General features: G+C 45.7%; 1 protein-coding gene across 1 annotated transcript; it reads left to right on the top strand.

The window, feature by feature from the left end:
• Positions 1–662: 662 nt before the first annotated feature.
• Positions 663–14089, top strand: LOC126986541 (uncharacterized short-chain type dehydrogenase/reductase y4vI-like). Its single transcript, XM_050842808.1, has 12 exons — positions 663–805; positions 3704–3820; positions 4534–4727; positions 5234–5427; positions 5716–5846; positions 7053–7140; positions 8447–8502; positions 9597–9713; positions 10327–10520; positions 10892–11082; positions 12595–12722; positions 13647–14089. The coding sequence occupies exons 1-12, from the start codon at positions 760–762 to the stop codon at positions 13736–13738; spliced, it is 1548 nt and encodes a 515-aa protein (XP_050698765.1). The 5' UTR covers positions 663–759; the 3' UTR covers positions 13739–14089.
• Positions 14090–17957: the final 3868 nt, after the last annotated feature.

The following is a 17957-nucleotide window of genomic DNA, read 5'->3' as shown; positions in this document are numbered from 1 at the left end:
GAGCGTTTGTTTAAGTTCATGGTACAGAAGAAGGGTCAAACTACCACAAGGGTCATAAAACTAGCCCTGGAAATGCTCAAAACTCCTAGGAAAGCCTTGTCAAATATGTGTGCATGGGGAACGCATTGTTTGAGAATACGGCTCTAAGACCAAGCCGTGACTATGTCAATTATCGGACAGGAGATTATAGTGTAGGAAATGTGTGGTAAGATAGTGGTTATTTTGTCTTTGTGTTAAGAAGTGAGATGAAGAACCTCCACGTGTGGGATGACTTGTGCTGGTGTGAATTTTGCAAGTTATAAGTAACACTTTTGATCGCGTATGTTGGCTTTGTTCTGTTTGCGGCGTCGTGTGACGAATGTTTTGTCCGCTGCTGAACGTGCCATAATAATATGAGTGGAACTCAACTTAGTATGTTGGGTGATATATTATCGTCACTAGTTTAAAATAAATTTAGAATATATTTTTTCCCCTTGTTTATTCCCAAACTCCAGTCTCCTTAACATCTTGAACTCGGATCACGTTACCAAAGATACGACACGGTAAGATTATTCAAAGAGTGATAATAAAAGAGTTTTAGTGTCTGTATCCAACAGTTAAGGAAGAGATAACAAAAGTGGACCAAGGAGAGGAGCACAAAAACATGCTTTAATCATCAACATGAACATAAAAAACTGAGGAGATCAGTAAAAACATGCAAAGATTAGAGGCACTTGTCAGATCTTCGGCCACTTGCCATCTACATCTCCACCAGCCACCATGCCCTCCGCTTACTCCTTCAACGGAAGAGTTGCTCTGGTAACAGGTATGTGAAAGAGAAGGTAAAGGTATAGGTGGGGGTATATGCTATAGTTATGCTCATTTCCGTCGCATTGGCTCTTTGAGCCTGTCGTGGGTAAGCACCAATTTTTTTCGGGACACAGAACCAGTGTGACTTCCGGCTTTCCACAGTTTACTCTCCCCAAGTTTCCCAAGATACCTATTTATCGAGCAGCCCGTAAGGGAGGATGAACGAGTGTCAAAAGAAATGTTTCCAGGAGAATGGTAGTTATTTTTTTTTTACAGCAAGGGAAACAGCTCAAGGGCACTAAAACAAAGAAGCAACAAAAAAGTCAGCCAGACTTTGTTCTAACAAAAGCAACCAAACAAGAGGCCAAAAGAGAGGTCAATTTCGGGAGAAGAGGTGTCTTGACACTCCTCTCTTGAAAGAGTTCAAGTCATAGGCAGGAGGAAATACAGACAAAGGAAGGCTGTTCCAGAGTTTACCAGCAGAAGGGATAAAAGAATGAAGATGGCAGTTATCTTTTGCATAGGGGGTTTGGACAGTATAGGGATGAGCATGAGTAGAAAATCGAATGCAGCGGGGCCGCGGAAGTGGGGGGATGCAGTTAACAAGCTCAGAAGAGCAGTCAGCATGAAAATATCGAAGACAGTAAGATACTCAAAACTACGGCGGAAGTTTAGAGGTAGGAGACTGTCAGTAAGAGGAGGGGAATTGATGAGACGAAGAGCCTTAGACTCTACTCTGTCCAAGAGAGCTGTGTGTGTCGAGCCCCCCTACACATGAGATGCATATGAATACTCCATATGAGGGCGGACAAAGCCCCTGTATATGGACAGCATTTGTGCGGGGAAGAACTGGCGGAGACGATAGAGAACGCCTAACCTCGAGAAGCTGATTTAGTAAGAGAGGAGATGTGAAGTTTCCAGTTAAGATTTTGAGATAAGGATAGACCGAGGATGTTTAGTGTAGGAGAAGGTGACAGCTGAGTGTTGTCGAAGAATAGGGGATAGGTGTTTGGGAGATTGTGTCGTGTTGATAGGTGGAGATATTGAGTTTTTGAGGAGTTGAAGGACACCGGGATCCTTCTACTCTAATCAGAAATGATAGCAAGGTCTGATGTTACGCGTTCTGCAGCCTCCAGTCTGGAGTCTTGTAATTCCTGTTGGGAGGGACTTCTGTTGAAAGAAGTTGAATAATTCAGAATAGAGTCATCAGCGAACGAGTGAATAGGATGAGTGAAAACTTTACATCTCTTCTCTCACTAAATCAGCCTCCTCGGGGTTAGGCATTCTGTATCGTCTACGCCAATTATTTTGCCCCGCGCAGATGCTGTCCATATACAGGGTCCTCGTCCGCCCTTGTATGGAGTATGTATCTCACATGGGGGGCTCCACACACACACAGCCCATTTGGACAGAGTGAAGTCTAAGGCTCTTCGTCTCATCAACTCCCCTCTTCTTATTGACAGTCTCTTACCTCTTAAATTCCGTCGCAATGTTGCCTCTCTTTCTATCTTCTAATGATGTTTTCATATTGACTGCTCTTCTGAAATTGCTAACTGAATGCCTTTCCCCTTCCTGCGGGCGCTGCATTCGACTTTCTACTCTTGCTCATCAGCACCTTCATTCTTTTATCCCTTCCGCTGATAATCTCTGGAACAGCCTTCCTTTGTCGGTATTTCCTCCTCCTCTTGCCTATGACTTGACCTCTTTCAAGAGAGGAGTGTCAAGACGCCTCTTCTCCCGAAACTGACCTCTCTTTTCGCCTCTTGTTCTAGTTGCTTTAGTTAGAGCAGAGCCTGGCGGGAGTTTTTTTGTTTTGTTTCGTGGCTCTGAGCTGCCTCCCTTGCTGTAAAAAAAAAAAAAAAAAGTTCCTAGAATACAGGTTCTGACCCCGATTTGAAAATTTCAGACGTATTTGCGCTAACCACAACTGTTCAGGTAATTGCACTTATATACTCCCTATTTTGTAGGCCAGTGTTATACCATCTTGATCAGTCTGAACTGTCTTGCACATGTTGTCAACGATTTCCAGTTTGTGAAATATTTCTCACGAGCAAAAGTTGGCAACTCAATCGTTTCTAGTCTGCAAACACTGTCTCGAAGATAGAAAAAAAAAGAAAGAAAAAAAAGAGAAATGCAGATGCCAGTGAACTGTTTTTATTTGGTGACATCCTGAAGCATAAGTAACGGGCCATAATATTATGTATAATTTTTTTTTTACGTCTACGCCTATAGCGCCGGTAGGCTCTTTTGAGGGGCCTGGATGGTAGTCGGCCCCAGCCCGTCATGGCGCAGGCAAGTGTTTATAGTGGCGCCATCTTCTCTTGATTACCACAACTGGAGTCACTAGAATGCAATGAAATTTAAAATCATGCCTCTTCCTCTGGGAGTGATGTTATCTTAAACATTAAATTTTAAACAAGGTTAAAAAGACGACAGCAAGATAGTGTTTAACCATTAGTGGTGATGTGAAGCACGACAGACGGGTCAAAGCAAACTCGAGCACCGCCTCTAGTCAAGTGTGTGTGTGTGTGTGTGTGTGTGTGTGTGTGTGTGTGTGTGTGTGTGTGTGTGTGTGTGTGTGTGTGTGTGTGTGTGTGTGGTGTGCGTGGGCCTGTCATAAATGTGCACATTTTCCCCTCAGACGTAATTCAACAGTGTTGTGTAATGACAGCGAAACAACGACGATATTTGTTACAATAGTTCTCAAAGTTATTATTTCATTTTTGTTACATCTTGTGGACGGAGTTTGTTATTATTGAAAATTAGTGATACATAGCTTAAGAAAGGGTACTGTCTGTAGAGGGATGCGTCCAGTTGGGAGAATGTATATGGAAGGACAATTTGTTGGGGCAATGTTACACTCGCGCGAGCCGCAGTGCACGTTGCCACCCTCATGACGGCCAGGGTGTTGCAGGGGGCGGCAGCGGCATCGGGCGGGCCGCGTGTCAGCTGCTGGCCAGGGACGGCGCCCGCGTGGTGGTGACGGATAGCAACCTGAAGGGGGCCGAAGAGACACTCCAGCTGATACCAGGTTAGTGGCAATTCACCGCATGAATCACCGCCCTCGGTTGTAAGTCAGTTAGTTATAATAAGCAAGTCCTCGTCCTGCTTCCAGTTTGACCTTTAGTTTGGTGAATCGGCTGCCCTTTACTTTTGTGCCCTGTACGGCACCAGCCTTAACCTGGGATTGTGGTTTGTTACGGTGTTCAGTCTGAGTTTGGTGCCGGTAACATCGTGATCCTGGTGGCCTGAGAGTCACCGGTAACAGTCTGGTTCCCCTTAGCCATTAGCGTCTGTCTGGTGTCTGTCGGTCGCTCTCTGGTGCCAATCTCATCGATCCGAGACTTTGTCTGTTCAATCACCTTTTTCAAATGTCAGTAAGACAGCGCCTTCAAGTCATCAACAGTCTTTTGTTCATTAAACCATCGCATGCAGGCAAATGTTATTAGGTCTGATTAATGAGTTACTGTACTCAGCCTTGTGTCTGTGATGTGGTCGCACTCAGTCTGGTGTGTGGTAAGTCATCAGATACGGTCTTGTGTCATTTGTTAAGTCGTTGGAATCGGTGTGATGGCCCACAGTAACCTCCCTCGATCTGGCACTCAACAAGTCATCGGTCTACTCTCACTTAGGCGTCGGGCAAGTCACGCACGCAGTATACGGGCATAGGTAAAGTTAGGAGGAGGTTTTAGTCTCAGCCTAAACCAGGCTGCCGCTGAGTCAGCGCCCCGCGCTTCACTTCAGGCTCGGGTCACCACCTGGCGCTGCAGATGGACGTGACGCAGAAGGACGCCGTGAAGGCGGTCATCGCTGTAGTCCGGGAGAAGCTCGGAGCCCCGCCCAGCCTCCTCGTGAACTCCGCGGGGATCGCCAGCCTGCAGCCGTTTGTGGAGGTGAAAGAGGACCATCTCAATGCCATTATCGACGTCAATCTTAAGGTTCGTGACTTTTTTGCCCCAATAAATCCATGAAACAAGTGGTATGTGAAAAATAGTGCATTATTTGGTTTGCGATTCATGACCGCATCCATTTCTGTGTCACATGAATCTTCCTCGTTTAAGTGTGTCGCACATTTGTATGAAAAATCGAGGATTTAGATGAGGTAACATTCTCTACGGTAAAGCAGACAGTCCTATGGCCAAAAAGATAAGGAATCCTATATTAATGCTTCTGTTGAAAAAAGAAAGAAAAAAAAGGAGATGCCGACACTTATTCATCAAGTTGAATTCCAGAGGAGTCCAATTATTTCCCTTTGAAAGAGGTGAAGTCTAAGGCAGGAGAAACTACAGTCGAGGGAAGGCTGTTATTGAATTTACCGGTGAAAAAAAATACTGGACGCAAATACTATAAAACTAGTTAGCTATTGCATTACGATGGTGTACAGCAGACCTGTGGCCAGTAGTTTATCCTCACGAATTGTGATATAAATTTTTCTCGCCAACAGGGCATATTCCTCGTGACTCAAGCCGTCACCAAGGCGTTGCTGGAGAAGAAGCAGGAGACAGAGGGAGAGACGGGCGCTGTGGTCAACATAGCAAGCATCTGTGGCAAGAAGGGTCTCAAATACGCGAGTCACTACTCGGCATCAAAGGGCGCCGTTATTTCACTAACCAAAACTTGCGCTGCCGAGCTGGCCGGGTGAGAACAGATGTAGAAATAGAGCTTTGTCAGCTTTAAATGAATAGGAAATGAGCATAAAGATTGGCATTTACAGGCCTATTTATAAAGAAAGAAATGTAAAAAAACCCATAGATAAATAGGCAAATAAGGTTACTGTGAGTATAAATAAGTAAATGACACTATTTGTAAAACAGAATAATGATTAGATACATTTCTTCCTGTGATACCATGACCAGCAGGATGGATACAGTGATCAATGTTTGCTTTGAGGGTACGTGACTGGCGCTCTCTCCTCTGCCGCTTCAGCGAGGGCATCAGGGTGAACTGTGTGTTGCCTGGACTGACCGTCACGCCACTGACCCAAGCGGAGAGCTCGGAGGAGGATGTGAAATCATATGAAACCAGAAACCCACTTGGAAGACTTGCCAGGCCAGAGGGTAAGCGAGGATAAAACTGATAAATGATGGCAGATTAAATACGGTTTGGATTTTCAGTCAAATCCTTGAAAGTGTTTTGGTTTAGATTCAACTCGTCAGCCAAACAGAAACTAGAATAGTACGATTCCTTGGCAAACCTACGACTTCTTCTATTACGATGATCCGGTTTAGATAACTGGTCTGATTGTAAAGCCCGTGGTGCTCTGTTTACCACTGAGGTTTGGTTATAGTGGTCTGGGTGATCCGGATCATGATCTGCCTGACCCAGATCCCGAGGTGGGCTGAAGCAGACCACACCCGCAGTCCCGTTCCTACGTTCTTATCATTTATAAGGAGCATACACCTCAGGAGCACATCCCGTAATGTATGGTGAGCACACAATAAGATGCTGTTTTCAGAAATCCCATTGCAGGCACCATGATGTAGAATAGTGGCAATTAACTACAGAACTACAGAAAATGGAGGAACACCGCCGGTCCTGTCCTGCCACTTGTTTATCCTTTTGATTTGCCGCTCTGACTCACAGCGTTTTATTTTCATAAACGAATCCTGGTCAGATTCGGGTCCCGATCAACGATCTCAAGGTGATCAGTGTTCTAAAAGAAGAGGTTTCTAACAGTAAGTAAGGAAAATACCCAAGAAGGGACCGTTTAAGGAGTAAATGTGCGAGGGGTTATTCCTACCTACACTCATAATGATACACTTCCCGACATTGAATTCCATCTGCCACTTCCCCGCCCAGTCATACAGTCTGTCAAGCTCATCCTGGAGAACGCCAGCGTCCCTGTCTGATTGGATTACTCTACCGATCTTGGTATCATCTGCGAACTTGGTGACCTCACTACTAATTCCTGTGTCCAAGTCATTGATGTAAATAATAAAAAGCAGAAGACCCAGCACCGACCCTTGTGGGACGCCACTGGTAACACATTCAGATTTTTTACCATTGATTTGCCTCTTTGCTTCAACAAGACACGTTTCATTTCCCTTGCATTAAGGAACAAAATCAGCCACGGCTCGTCACCTGAGAGAACAGGACGTCACTGACGTCCTAAATAAATGAGAGCTGAATGGGTTTAGGTTTTAGCTCGACACAGTTATTATTTATTATTTGTGTTTGGTTCGGTCAGATTTGGTGGTTTGGTTTGGTTAAGCCGAGTCATGCTTGGTCAGCTTTAGTACAGTGATTACTTCCTCCCGTGACAGAAGTGGCCGAGGTGGTGGTGTTCCTGCTGTCGGGGAGGAGCAGCTACATGGTGGGCGCCTGCGTGGAGGTCACGGGCGGAACAGGAATGTGATGACCGTCGGCTGCATGGGCGTGAGGCAGCGAAGAAGGCGGAAGACTGATTAAAGTTATATTCATTGATAAATTTAGTTTTTCCTTCAGGACACTTTCCTCCGAGAACGTGAGCACACAGTCACGCCTCTCTCTCTCTCTCTCTCTCTCTCTCTCTCTCTCTCTCTCTCTCTCTCTCTCTCTCTCTCTCTCTCTCTCTCTCTCTCTCTCTCTCTCTCTCTCTCTCTCTCTCACACACACACACACACACACACACACACACACACACACACACACACACACACACACACACACACACACAAACACACACTTACATAACTCACACGCACGCACGCACGCACGCAAGCACACCCCCCTCCCCCTACACACACGTTTCCAACAGGCAAAAGTCAACGCATCTCAACTACCTAAAGAAAGACACACACACATCGGTGCCGCGTCTCATGGGATACACTTCATTGTTGTCCATGTAGATGATGTTTATGCACAAAATCATGGACACCAAAACACGTCAAGTGGGTTCAGCGGAAAACCGAACCGAACCGAACCGATGAAAAATTAAAGTTATATGTAAAGAACTCCCCTCCTCTTACTAGCAGTCTTATCTGTTAAATTCTGCTAACTGCATGCCTCTCTCCTCACGCGGCCCCACTGCACACGACTTTACACTCTCGCTCATTCTTATTCTATCCAAATCCCTTATGCAGGAATTAACCAGCATCTTCATTCTTTTATCCCTTCCTCTGGTAAATTCTGAAACAGTCCTCCTTCATCTTATTTCCTCGTGCCTACGACTTGACCTCCTCTAAGTGCAGAGTACCAAGATACCTCTCAAACCGGAAGTGACCTCTCTTTTGGCCTCGTTCTTTTATTCTTTTGTCAGAGCAGCGTTTAGTGGGCTTTTTTTTTTTTTTTTTTTGCTTTTGAGCTGACTCCCTTGCTAGCTTACAATAATAACAAAAAAAAAGAGAGTAAAAGACCCAGACAAACGTACAGTGGTCGAAAGGGATTTACGTTATGTGTTGGCCACCATGAGGGATACAGTATGAAGAGCTGACCTTAACGTGGCTGTAACACTGCTTTCATTAGGCAAATAAACGGCATTATTCCTACCAGGATATGTGTCCACCAATGTCTCTTACACTCCACCTTCTTGCCGGATCTCTGACTCTCCTCCGTGTAATCTTTGTGTGGCAGAAGACGCAGCGCATCAGCCCTGCCGCGGCAATCAATTCCTTATCTCTCCGCGATAAGAGCTGCTCTGCCAACAGTGGAGTAACCAGTTGGCCGGTGACTCTTCCAGTCTTGGCAGCGTCATGTCTCTCCACGACTTCAACGGCAGAGTGGCACTCGTCACGGGTGAGTTTAGGCTCCTGTCCTCCGGGCACGTCACAACACACTCTGGAGTCGTGCGCGAGGGTCACCGCTGCGGCTGATGTTACTTGCCACAACAATGCACAAAGTTTGCTTCACGTGTTCGTGGCATTTGTCAAGGACAGCTAGAATGCCTGAGGCTGCTGTCTGAGAACAGTAACATTCAATAGCGTAGTGAGTTTCTACTGATAATTGTTTTTAGAGCGATATCAGCCTGACAGAGTAATGCACACTCTTTGAAGTGTCATCGGTGAAGGTCAGATAATATTTGTGACCACGGTGTTGTTACCTGATTGCATGTGCCGGCGAGGAGGGGTGCCAATACTGGCGATGCCTGACCCCAGCCGGGCCGTGCGCGTTGGGTGCTGGGGTGGGCGGCGGGGCCATTCAGCTCCGGACGGGACACGCGCGCCGCTCGTTGTGGGTGCTTACAGGATGTTGGTGGGTCACGCGAACTGCACTCAGTCTTTTGATTTCCTTGTTCCGTAAGTCCCATTAATCCGTCAGAGGGACTAATAGATTGCCTGCATGATCTTTTGACTAATTGCTAACGCCACTGACAAGCCATCCATTTCCAGAACGAATGTTGGTTTCGTTTTGTTTTTTCCTCGCAACGGAACCGTTGCACAAAGTGCCTCGTCGGTTAGAGGTCAAACCCTTTGACACCTGGACGTGGCGGCGCCCCCGCAGGAAACACGTTAATGAATAAAAGGTAAAGCTACAGCGGTGCTCGTAACAAGTGTTTGATGAACTCGTGTTCATGTTACCTCCTCAGTAGTCTAGTCACATGTTCTGACTTTGGGAGGCTGCAGCGTTCCTTTGGAATTATTATGAATAAAGGTAATGAAAGGAAAGTGGTCAAGAGTAAAATGATGACTCCATTCCCCTCCACTGTAGGCTTAGAAAAAAAGACAACATACGTAGTGGCGTAGTGTGCCTGACATAAATATGCCGTTCTAAACCTCAGTATGACGTTCGTAGTGTTAGTGTGAAAAAAAATATTCCTATTGGTCCAGAGCAACTGTATTTACGGCTGTGATAAGTGTAAAGACACAGCGGTAACGGACAGGGTGTTGCAGGGGGCGGCAGCGGCATCGGGCGGGCCACGTGTTTCCAGCTGGCCAAGAGCGGCGCCCGCGTGGTGGTGACGGACATCAGCCTGATGGCGGCGCAGCGGACCCTCAGACTGATGCCGGGTGAGTGGCGTGGCGCAGCCGGCCGTCACTGCGACCACCGTTAAGTCATTATCCCTGGAAGGTTGGGAAGCATCGAAGAATAGGATGCGTCACCCAGATTAGGAAAGCACTCACTAAATAATGTATATATATATATATATATATATATATATATATATATATAGATATATATATATATATATATATATATATATATATATATATATATATATATATAAACAGCCGGTACGTGCGCGTGCACAGGCTCATGCCAATAGGTATTTTAACTCAAGAGAAGCAAAGAGCGCCAAGTGCCAGTGTAGTTAAGACAGGTCAACCACCCTGAGCCATCGCCTCGCCCCGAGCATGATGCCTTTGAGTCATCGCCCTCAGGCAGGAAGTCACCTCAATTGGTTTATTATCAGGTCCCCCCTCCCCCCCTAGTTTTATACCTCTTCAGTTAGCACCTTCAACCAGGTGCTCGGTAAGCCACGCCCGTAACCTGTAAGCGGCCCCGGCCTGTTACTGCACCATTCTCAGTCTGTTAGGGTAGGCCGGAGGCGTCAGTCTGGTTCGATATCTCACCGTCTTCAGGTTGGTGCCGCTTGGTAATTGCCCCGAGTCTTGTTCTCAGGCTCGGGGCGTCACCTGGCGCTGCAGATGGACGTAACACAGCTTCCCGCCGTGGAGGGAGTTATCGCCGCAGCGCGGGAACAGCTCGGTGAGCCGCCGAGCCTTCTTGTCAACTCCGCGGGGATCACCGGAGGCGCCGCGTGTCACCTCATGGACGAGGAAGCCTTCGACAGCGTCATCGATGTTAATCTGAAGGTTTGTGGGCCACTTTTCGAGTCAGCTGAGGTGCTCCTTAGGACGGTTATATGTGTCCTTAGGCAGTGATCCGTGTCCGCGTCCGTATTTATGTCAGTAAAAATAATATCAGATGAATATCGAGAATCATCCATGGATCACAGCGCAGCTTGGCTGTGCAGTAATTGCAATACATATCTTCCCTTTAGTGTTTCCCAGACTCAAAAAATTAGTACTTTGTGCTTGGAAACACATCTGACACACACTAAAGACTGAGACGCACACGGATACGGACGTAGACGGTGACATTGACCACGGATCATGGACAGACGGATGCCCACAGTACTTAAGCAATGTTACTCAGCATCCCCAGTACCCAATGTTTGGCACAGGGCACGTTCCTAGTGAGTCAGGCGTTCACGAGGGCGCTGCTGGAAGAGCCAAGCATCGGGAATTGCCGCGGCACCATCGTCAACGTGTCCAGCATCGAGGGCAAGGCTGGTCCTCCGGGGCACTGCCACTACACGGCCAGCAAGGGCGGCGTGAACACCCTCACCAAGACGTGCGCCGCAGAGCTGGCAAAGTGAGTGCCTTTTTGATGACCGTAAAAAAGTGAGTGTCTACTTTCAGGGGCCGTAAAGTGACGTTGGGGCAGGCCATGATGCAGATCCGTATCCACCATCACAACACGTACTGATGTCATGCAAGGATGTTCAATTGAGCTGAAGTGCGGAAATGACCAATCGTAAAAATAGTTATCAACATTTGGAGCCGATTTCACAGTTAAACACAGTGTCTTCGTAACAGCCCGAACCAAACTATAGAATTCCATACAATCCAAAACGGTGAGGTCTTCGATGCTACACTAAATACACAAGACTTTTCCTGTATAGTTTCATCCAATTTGTGAACTTAAATATAAACACCAGACACTATACAAGGAAATTTCGAAGGGTCTGGTATTGGTTTGGGAGCTTACTAACCCGTCATGGGGAACTGTGAAACTGGCCCTATATCTTTGGAGCAGTTTGTCTTCATGCTTCAGGTCAAGTTTTCAGAATAGCTCCTCTTGATGTCAGTGATAATGACAAACAGCCTTGGCAAATTACCGTACTCATCGCATTCCATTTTCGTAGTTTTTGACCGATAACTATAGCAAAAAAAACAAAAAAAACATCGATAAGTAACAGTTTTAACGTTAACTTTAATTTTTGATCGTTATTTGGTAAGGTACGAGAGTTTTGGGCTTAAAAATTATAAATACAATGTGGTGAGTACGATAATTTGGCAACGCTGCTGACACATTACTGGAACTGGCGGACATGACAAGCATCTGGCAACACTGTGCAAGGGTGGTTTCTTAAATGCATGTCTTTATTTCCCTTATTAGAGTGTGTGTGGATTCGTGTGATTATGATATTCGATTTTCGTTTATGCTTTGTTTATATCGCATTTGGAGTATATTATTTTAAACAGTTTTGGGGACCGTTTGTCTTCCTTTGCTGTTTTTCGACACAATCAGCTTTCCTTTTTTAGTAAGATGTTCGTTTGTTTTTACTAGCTTATCGTTATGCTTTTTCTACCACTGTTATTTATTTTCCATCCTTTGCTATTTTTCGACACAATCAGCTTTCCTATTTTTAGTAAGAGGTTCGTTTTTTTTACTAGCTTATCGTTATGCTTTTTCTACTACTGTTATTTATTTTCCTTCCTTTATTTTGGGGCAACAATTTCTCTCCTTGTACAGTTTTCTGGAGATTATATATTTTTCTTCACTCTCTTTAGCGATAATTTCTCTTAACGCACTGATTTTGGGCGATAATTTCTTTTCCCTCACTGTTTTGGGTGATGATCTTTCTTCCACCAGTATTCTCCGACAAAATCATTCTTAACATTTTTTGGCGGGTGTCTTTTCCCTTTTCACTTTTTACTGATGTTTGTCTCCCTTCTCTTATCGCTTCTTTGGTGATAATGTTTCTTCCTTCATTATCTTCCGGGTGTTGCTATCGCCGGTCACTGCTTCTTTGGTTTAGTGCTGTCCTCATCATGCTTCGAAATCGTTCCCCGAAAACTTAGCAAATGATCGTGTCAACAGGATGGGAGTGAGAGTGAACGCTGTGCTTCCCGGCGCCATCAACACCCCCCTGAACGCAAGACTCACGCCCGAGGACAGGAAGAGTGTCAACGCCAAGATCCCGCTGGGTCGGTTTGGGCGCGCTGAAGGTACGTACCTTGTCACCAATCAATAGTCTGTTACGCCTTTACAACGGTACCTCACCCAACAAAGACACACACCTCTCTCATTCTCTAACGCAACAAACACTTCAGTCACCCCAACACCGACATATACCACCGCAGGTCCCCCAACACAAACCAGCAGCCTCAATATCCCCAGTAGCAGAGTCCCAGACGGCATGACAGGTTATCTACCACTACTACCGCCCTTTCCTATTACCCCCCTCCCCCTACCATTAGCAAAAAAGACTGCCGATACCACAGGACATTGAAATACCACCATTCTAAATTTCTTGAATAATCTTATGTTCTACTAGAAGTACTACTATAAGAGACAGCAAAAAATTAAAACGGAATGTAAAGAAAAATGTTCACAATACGCTGTGCCTGTAACGACAACTCAAGAAAGCCAGAGAAGAAAAAACTGCTCTCGAAAGGTTCAGTTTAACCCCGGAAGTGTCAATGCTCCCTCAAATCCTGCTGTTAAGTGGTTTTTTTTTACAACAAAGGAGACAGCTCAAGGGCACAAAAAAGGAAACAACAATAAAAAAAAGCCCGCTACTCGCTGCTCCTAAAAAAAAGAATCAAAAGAGGTAGCCCAAAAAGAGAGGTCAATTTCGGGAGTTATACCATTCACGTCTTTAAACAGTCCAGACAGAGGTTGCCAGGGTGCAAGTGATTCTCTGACTACCTCGCTTTTCACACAAATGAGTCTATATAATTATCACACAAATCGCTAAAGCACAAATAATAATGGTTGTTCTTTACTATTTACATCCAGTCCTTCGGTGTTAAAAAGGTTGTCGAGGTGGTGTTACTTTGACGAATCGATTTAACAGAGAAGTGAATTAGAACCTTCCATTCTGAGCCAATGTATTTCTAGTCGCTAGGTACTTTGCTTCTCATCGACAGAGGTGGCCGAGGTGGTGGTGTTCCTCCTCTCCTGGCGAAGCAGCTACATGACGGGGGCCTGCGTGGAGGTCACCGGCGGGCTGTGGATGTGAGGCGGCGTGGACACACAACACAACCACCCCGGAAGGAGCAACAAAATAACCCCGGCAGGAGCACACGGGCCCTGAGGGAGGCGAGGGACCGGCAGCCTTGTTTCGTCGTTATGAGCTTGATTTCACGCAGCACCCGTATTGTTATTGTTGTTATTTTTTCCTTCCTCTTGTACTTAATTTACCTACTATTGTTTTGTCTGTGTTTAAGTGTGTCTGCGTGCGTGTGTGTGAACGTTGTGTGTGTGTGTGTGTGTGTGTGTGTATACTTGAGTGACTATGAGTATACTTCTCCCTCACTGAAGCGCCCCTCCACCGCCCACGCGCCTTTTACATAAATAAACAATAAAGCCAACTGGCGGCGTTATTATTAGCATCATTTCCAGCAGCGGCAGCACAGATTCCACGCACAAACAGCCACCACCACACCACCGACATCACCACCACCACCACCATACAACCTCACCAATCACAACCACCACCACACTGACCACCACCAACTACAGCAACACAGATTCCACTTACGAACAGCCTCACCCACCATCACCACACCACCCACCACCATCACCACCGCCATCACCACCACTAACAAGAATAACAACACCAACACCGTGAACAGCAACAATACCAAGACAGAATCCGGGAAAACGCGGCGAGAGCACTGCAAGCCTTGGGTCCACCCGTGAGACGCTCCCTAATAAACGGGTACCTCGCGCCCAGCAGGTGACAAATGGTGCAATCAAGGATGGGATAAGGTAGGCTCTTGAAAGATACCGTGACGGAGTGAGAGATTACTCCTCGCCGGCTGCTGCTCCTGCTCCTCGTGTTCCTGAGACTGCTGGAGGAGGCGCTGCAGGTTCCGGGTGTGTGAGGGAGGTTGGAGGGAGGGTGAAACGTCTGCTGCTTTGTGTAAGAATAGAAGGATTGTAAGGAGAATAAAAGAATGTATGGTGTATGAAGGGAATTAATGGTGGAAAAGTGTTGGCTTGTAGACCTAAAAGAACGTTCAATATGGGAGAATAAAAGATTGAATGGTGTGTGAGGGGAATGAGTGAAGGAAAACTCTTGTTCTGAATATCTAAAAGAGTGTTCAGTGTGGGAAAAATAGGAGTGTGGAGGAAGGAAATAAAGGACTGGATGATGTGTGAATTGAATAAATGATTTGAACGGTGTTGTCTGTAGACCTAAAAGAGTGTTCAACATGGGAAAAACGAAGAGTGTGGGAGGAATAAAAGATGAGGTGCTTTGTGAGGGGAATAAGTGATTGGACAGTGCTGGGTTGTTTATCTAAGCGAGTGTTCATTATGACTAAGTAATGAGTGTAAAATAAAAAGTGTTGACCTGAGAACTAAAAGAATGTGAAACTGATTAAGTTGAGTGACTAAAGCAGAGACATACTATGAGTGTGTGTGGGTTGGGGGACGGGTGGAGTGTGTGGCATGTGGAAATGAAGTGTGGAAGGTATGTGGAGTGTGGAGTGATTGGAATACGAGGGAAGAAGTAGTACAAATGAGACTCGAGTGAAGGGATGTTGCTTTAAGTTGTGTAAGGAGGATTGGAGTGAATTGAGAGGCAGAATGGGCAGTGATGGTGTGTGTATATATGTACTGTGTGGATATGAAGTGCAGTTGGAGCGTGGAGTGTGTGAGGCGACTCGAGAACGTAGGAAAAGTGGTTTGTAAGAATCTTGAGTGCAAAGGAACCGCTGGAAAGAGACAAACGATATGAAAAGGATGAGAACTGAGCAGAAAAGGTGCGGAACGTGTAGCGACTGGATGCTGTGATGGAGAGAAGAGAAGTGCAGAAAGACTGAGTAATGGGTAGGTTAGGTTAGGTTAGGTTAGGTTAGGTTAGGTTAGGTTAGGTTAGGTTAGGTTAGGTTAGGAAGAAGGTGAGTCACTAAATCGAACTGGCAGAGTGTAGGGAAGTGTGGAGTGTGTTTGAAGTGGAAGACAGATGTGAAGAGGAGGAAAAATGTGTGGAATTAATGTGGAGATGGTGCTTTGATGACGAAGAACGAGGCGGAGCGGAAGAGGACTGAGTGGAGGAAACGGATGGAACAGAATAAAATGAGCTTGGATAGTGGATTATTGGATGCTGAAAGATAAGGTAGAAGGCGACTGACCTCAAAGAAAGTGTTATAACTTCAAAATAAAATGTAAGAGAAGGGGAAAAGGAATGGAATAGGTGAAGAGCAGGACATAATGTATGGGAATTGTGTTTACGATCGATGAAAGATGGGCAAGGGAGATGACGGAAGAGGAGAGCAAGGTTAGGTGTGAATGACTGCGATAGAAGTCTTTGGGGCGAGACTAAACTCCGAAGAGGGGCTGAAATGAGCTTGTAAGTTGGGAGTGCATGATGATATACCGGCGAGGGAAGGAAGGAGAATGGAAAGCAAGACATAACTCCTAGTGAAATAAAAACAATGGTTAATCAATAGAGATAAACGGCTAGAGGAGGAGGAGGAGGAGGAGGAGGAGGAGGCAGGCTAACGTGTGTGAGGTATGTATTATAGAGAGCGAAGGCAAGAATGGGAGATTGAAAGAGCAATGAACGACGAAATGAAGGAAAGAAATGAAGAAGGGGAGGACTGAGGATGAACTATACGTGGGAAAAGCTTGCATGGTTAAGAGGAAAATATGTAGAGCAGGGAGGAGGGTGCTGGCGATGTGTAAGCAGAGATGAGATTTGAAGGAGAGACGAAATGAAACAAAAAAAGTGAGGATGAAAGATTAACTACGAGGGAAAGGTAAAGCAAACAGCAAGCCGAAAGATACTAAAGGAAGACGCAAGGAGCCGTAGAATGTATTGGAGAACGTGGAAACAGGAATGAGACACAGAAGAAAGACGAAATGAAACAAAAAAGTGACACTCTAAGACTAACTACGAGGGAAAGGTAAAGCAAACAGCAAGTCAAGAGATGCAAGAGGAGACAGCGAAGACCCGTAGAAGGTAGTGAAGACCGTGAAAGCAGGAATGAAAGACTGAAGAAAGAAAGAAAGACGAAGATAAACTACGAAGGGAAGGCAAAGCAAACAGGAAGGCGAAATATGCTGATGGAAAACGCGAAGAGCTGTAGAATGTATTGGAGAGAACGTGCAGGCAGGAAGGAAGGCTTGAAGAAAAGAGGAAAGGAAGACGATACAGGGCAAGAAGATGAAGACTGAAAATAAACTACGAAGGGAAGGCAAAGCAAACAGGAAGTCGAAATATGATAAAGGAAAACGCGAAGAGCTGTAGAACGTGCAGGCAGGAAGGAAGGCTTGAAGAAAAGAGGAAAGGAAGACGATACAGAACAAGAAGATGAGGACTGAAAATAAACTACGAAGGGAAGGCAAAGCAGACAGCAAGTCGAAATATGCTGAAGGAAAACGCGAAGAGCTGTAGAACGTGCAGGCAGGAAGGAAGGCTTGAAGAAAAGAGGAAAGGAAGACGATACAGAACAAGAAGATGAGGACTGAAGATAAACTACGGGGGAAAGTCGAGAGGTAACGCAAAGTCAGATGTTGAGGAAGACGCAAAAAGCCATGAACGTATTGAGAATCATGGAAGGAAAAACGCGAGTGAAGGAGGAAAAAAAGAAATAAAACCAAAAAATAGTGAGGACTGAAGATAAATTAGAGCGTTTGTCAAGGGTGAAACGTCAGAGCCTTGGGAAAGAATGCTGAAACTATCGAATTAGGGACAAATGGGAGATTAAGAACCAGAGACAAAGAGAAAATGGAAGAGCGAAAGGTCGAAGGGCGCGGAAGGTATTGCGAGATGATGTTATATAAAGGGAAGGTAAAGAGAAATGAGTTTAAAGACAAAAAGGAATGGATGCAAAAAAAAAAAAAAGGATGAACGGTGAAACAAAAGAGCGCAAAAACAATGAACACACACACACACACACACACACACACACACACACACACACACACACACACCATCCTAGTCCCAATAATCGCTCACAGACAAAGACCATCATCCAGCGAGTCTCAGATAAAGGAGAACAAAAAAAGGGACGTCTCAGCAAGGGTATCCGAATGCTTTTTTATGGGATCAGAATCGACAAGGCGGGTGGAGAGCGATCCGCGGCGAGGAGAGAAGTGGGGAGAGGAGAGGAGGGCGAGGGAAGGAGAGGCTTGAAGGGAGGAGAGCGGAGGAGAGTAGAGAAGGGAAGAGAGGAGAGGAGGGCGAGGAAAGGAAAGTCTTGAAGGGAGGATAGCAGAGGAGAGTA

Source organism: Eriocheir sinensis, chromosome 62 (assembly GCF_024679095.1).
Source record: "Eriocheir sinensis breed Jianghai 21 chromosome 62, ASM2467909v1, whole genome shotgun sequence".
Lineage (NCBI taxonomy): Eukaryota > Metazoa > Arthropoda > Malacostraca > Decapoda > Varunidae > Eriocheir > Eriocheir sinensis.
This window is presented reverse-complemented; position numbering and strand designations above follow the sequence as displayed.